Source organism: Salmo salar, chromosome 01 (assembly GCF_965601325.2).
Source record: "Salmo salar chromosome 01, fSalSal1, whole genome shotgun sequence".
NCBI lineage: Eukaryota > Metazoa > Chordata > Actinopteri > Salmoniformes > Salmonidae > Salmo > Salmo salar.
Genome location: NC_138291.1, coordinates 171,213,344 through 171,217,500, shown reverse-complemented (window position 1 = coordinate 171,217,500; position 4,157 = coordinate 171,213,344). Strand labels below are relative to the sequence as shown.

At 40.6% G+C, this 4,157-nt stretch overlaps 1 protein-coding gene across 1 annotated transcript in view; it reads right to left on the bottom strand.

Annotated features, from left to right (window-relative positions):
• crb2a (crumbs cell polarity complex component 2a) overlaps positions 1 to 1,916 on the bottom strand; it is a 37,153-nt gene extending 35,237 nt beyond the window's left edge. The window contains exon 1 of the mRNA XM_014143448.3: positions 1,675 to 1,916. Within this exon, the coding sequence (XP_013998923.3) occupies positions 1,675 to 1,741 (67 nt within the window). The 5' untranslated portion in view covers positions 1,742 to 1,916. The remainder of the gene's footprint in view (positions 1 to 1,674) is intronic.
• Positions 1,917 to 4,157: the final 2,241 nt, after the last annotated feature.

Sequence of the window (4,157 nt, the reverse complement as noted above, 5' to 3'; positions counted from 1 at the left end):
GATACACCTTGATTTCATGGAAAGTCTTCACTCTAATCACTAATATCTTGAGCTTTGTGTCAATAATACAACGTTTTCATCAAGCGCCTGATTTTAACGAGCCCCAGATAAGATATTCATTCAACTGGGTTCCACGTCATCAAAGCAAACAATGTTGCTTAAAGTGATTATCCTCAAATTCTAATCTTTTTTTGAGGCCCTCCGATAATACCCTGGAAATTAGTCTGAGGCCCCGTTGTCATGGTTATGAGCAACAATGAACGCGTAGTTGCCTACCCACCCCACTCTTTCTGTTTCAGATTCCCCTTTCAGATGGGGGTGTGTGGGGCGAAATTAGCATAAAGCAGCCAAGCCCCACCCTGAGAACCACTCCTGGGGTGAAATCATAAGTCCAAACAGTTGCAAAATCAAACGTTTTGTAAACTAAAATTAGTGTCTATTGGACAAATGCAGGTAGATCCCTCCCCGTTTCATTACGTTTAAGGAACATTTTGGAACAGAATCGTCGTAATGAATAGACCCTGCCCCTGTACCATCGAGCACCATCTATCAAAACAGGGAGACGAGGGGGAATTCTTCAGGCCACTTGTTGTAAAGAGTTGGAGGTACTAGCGTCAGTTGAAACCAAGGGAAAAAAGGGGAATTCTTTAGAACAATTATTTTGAAGAGTTAGCACTAGGGTTCCATGCAAACCAATGCCAAGGAGAGTCAAAAACCAAAGGCACAGTGGATTTGCGACAACAGGGGAACACAAAGCTCAGGCGACAAGTTTAAAAACAAATCACCTTGCATCCTAAATAACTACTCAGCCACAATTTAGTTTTGATGCTCTCAAACACGGACAATGTTTGGAAACTGTAGGAAATATAATTTTTGTGTTTCTTGTGATGTAGAATATCATTCATATTTGGGAAGAAATTTATTTAAAGTAGAATAGTAAAGCAACTGCATATGTCGAAACATATGACAAAATATATATATATATTTAATTACTTTGCCATTTAGAAAATAATTAGTTAACTTTTTCTGTTGGTGCTTCTGATTTAAATTACTTCAGAAATGTGTTGTGGGGCATTAAGATATTTACTCGCTTCCTTCAATAATCTTTCCACACAACCTGTTGCTTTCAGGAAAGGAGATTACAAGCCGCCCACAACAACTGGCGCACTTGTTCCTCTGTAAGGGCTTACACCCCTGCCATACCTTCCCTTCACATTCAAAATCTTCTCCAATTTAGAGGCAATCTGTAATTGCTACCTCCATTTAAGTACTTTTAAATTAATAATATAGAACCATTGATTCTTAAAGAATATAACTTATAAATGCCTCATGAGCTTAGTTCAACGGTTGTACCCCTTTAGAACCCAGAATATAAGCTTGTTTTACTCCAATGCTTGTAAACAATGTAAATGTAAACAAACACTGTATAGCCTCAAAACATGGTTAAGATGATCATTTTTATATCATGGATGTTCAGTCCTTGGAACCAGACAGTTTTGTCTATGAATTTGAGAGTGGTTACATTTCTTCAGTCTCATTCCTCACTTCTTTGTCATTGTTTGAAGTGCATATTGCCACTTTAAAGAAAGCTCTACAGGATGTCATTTTTGCACTATGATACATTCACACCCCGTCCCGTAGCGTCATGTCCATCACTTGCAATGAGAGACTTACCCCATTTGAACATCATCATGGTCAACAGCACTGTTTTGAGATTCAAACAAATGTTCCCAAATTCCATGGTGAAACAAATGACCTGGGAGTTAAAGAAGCAAAAAAGAATATATTTTTTTCACTTTAATAGCACCCGTCTAGGTATTCTGGAGTTAGAAGAGTTAGTGAGTCTCTTGGTGTTGCCCTGCTCTGCTGTTGGCATGCTACTGACTACCCATGCTTTGTTGGTAATGAGAGCAACATTAGCCTGAAGAGACAGCCTGGTCAGAGTGAGAGAGTGTATTCAAGCGGTAGGGGAGGGAGGGGGCAGGAAAACAAGGCACAGATCAGTAAACTTGGGGTGGATTCTTCTCGCACACCCCTCTTACCTCACCTTACCCTATCCCTCCTCATTATGAATAGTTACTGCGGTTAACCCTATTCTTGGAAGGGGATATCAATTGCAACTGGTCATGATTACCAACGTTAAAGCTTATTTTTTAATGTGTAAAGTGATGGCACAGTTAATGCAATTTCAGTCCCTGACAGTTTTCAGTCATTGGGCATTACGTTTGGAATTTTAAAAAAAAGACCTAACATCCCTTTCATACATTCAATTCAAATTCCTAATTAACTGGAGAAAAAAATACCACATACCAAATCGTTTAACTCCAACCTAGTCCTCGTCAGTGGTCACTCCAAATATATGAGTCTGCAAGGCTAATACCATGCCATATTTCTTAATGGCCGCATACAATGGTACAGCCATCCAATCCAGGGGGATAAATGTAGCATTTTTAGCCTGACTTGACCCTCTGGAGTTGTATTAGTAGGAGTGAATCCGGTCCAGGTTTTAGCCACTAGGTCATTCGCGGCCTCAGCAGCTTGATGGCTCCTTTGTGAACATTGGGCTTATCGCTCAGCCGTACAACACCTAGCGGGGACTACAGAGAGGAATGTTATGTGTGTAAGATTGTGACTAAATGTGTAAATGTACATTAATATAGGTGCAATATGCAGAAATCGCAGATCCTGGTTGTTAAAATTCTAATAGTTTGCCTAATTTCAGTTTATGATGGTACAACGTAGAGAGTCATTGTACCGTCTGTGAAATATCCTTTCAATAACCCCAAAAAATTTCCGCTGTTTAAATCTGGTGTAAAAAAACAAAATATTTTTCTACAGCAACTGTTTCTGTGTGGTACAGCAAACTGTTTCTGTGTGGTAGAGCAAACTGTTTCTGTGTGGTACAGCAAACTGTTTCCGTGTGGTACAGCAAACTGTTTCTGTGTGGTAGAGCAAACTGTTTCTGTGTGGTACAGCAAACTGTTTCTGTGTGGTAGAGCAAACTGTTTCTGTGTGGTAGAGCAAACTGTTTCTGTGTGGTACAGCAAACTGTTTCCGTGTGGTACAGCAAACTGTTTCCGTGTGGTAGAGCAAACTGTTTCTGTGTGGTACAGCAAACTGTTTCTGTGTGGTACAGCAAACTGTTTCTGTGTGGTACAGCAAACTGTTTCTGTGTGGTACAGCAAACTGTTTCTGTGTGGTAGAGCAAACTGTTTCTGTGTGGTAGAGCAAACTGTTTCTGTGTGGTACAGCAAACTGTTTCTGTGTGGTACAGCAAACTGTTTCTGTGTGGTACAGCAAACTGTTTCTGTGTGGTACAGCAAACTGTTTCTGTGTGGTAGAGCAAACTGTTTCTGTGTGGTACAGCAAACTGTTTCTGTGTGGTACAGCAAACTGTTTCTGTGTGGTACAGCAAATTGTTTCTGTGTGGTACAGCAAACTGTTTCTGTGTGGTACAGCAAACTGTTTCTGTGTGGTACAGCAAACTGTTGCTGTGTGGTAGAGCAAACTGTTTCTGTGTGGTAGAGCAAACTGTTTCTGTGTGGTACAGCAAACTGTTTCTGTGTGGTACAGCAAACTGTTTCTGTGTGGTACAGCAAACTGTTTCTGTGTGGTACAGCAAACTGTTTCTGTGTGGTACAGCAAACTGTTTCTGTGTGGTACAGCAAACTGTTGCTGTGTGGTACAGCAAACTGTTTCTGTGTGGTACAGCAAACTGTTGCTGTGTGTGAGTGCAGGTACTGTATGTGAGTGTGTTTCTGTATATACTGTATGTACAGTACGTGTGCATATGGGTGTGCATGCCTTCATGTGTGCATACATGTTTGCGTGTCTGAGTGTGTGTTTGCATGTCATAGCACAGGGCACAAGACAGACAGCAGCCAATCTTATCCAGAAAGCCTAAAGACACGGAAAAGGTCAGACTGCCCCCCTTCCTGACAGACAGACAGACAGCCCCACATCCCTACTGTAGGCTATATAAGGGGCTCTTAAAAAAATTTATATTCTATTTTACTTCTTTTTACTTCTTTTTTTTTCATCTTTATTTCACTAGGTAAGCCAGAAGGAGAACAAGTTCTCATTTACTGTGACCTGGCCAAGATAAAGCAAAGCAGTGTGACACAAACAACAACACAGAGTTACACATGGAATAAACA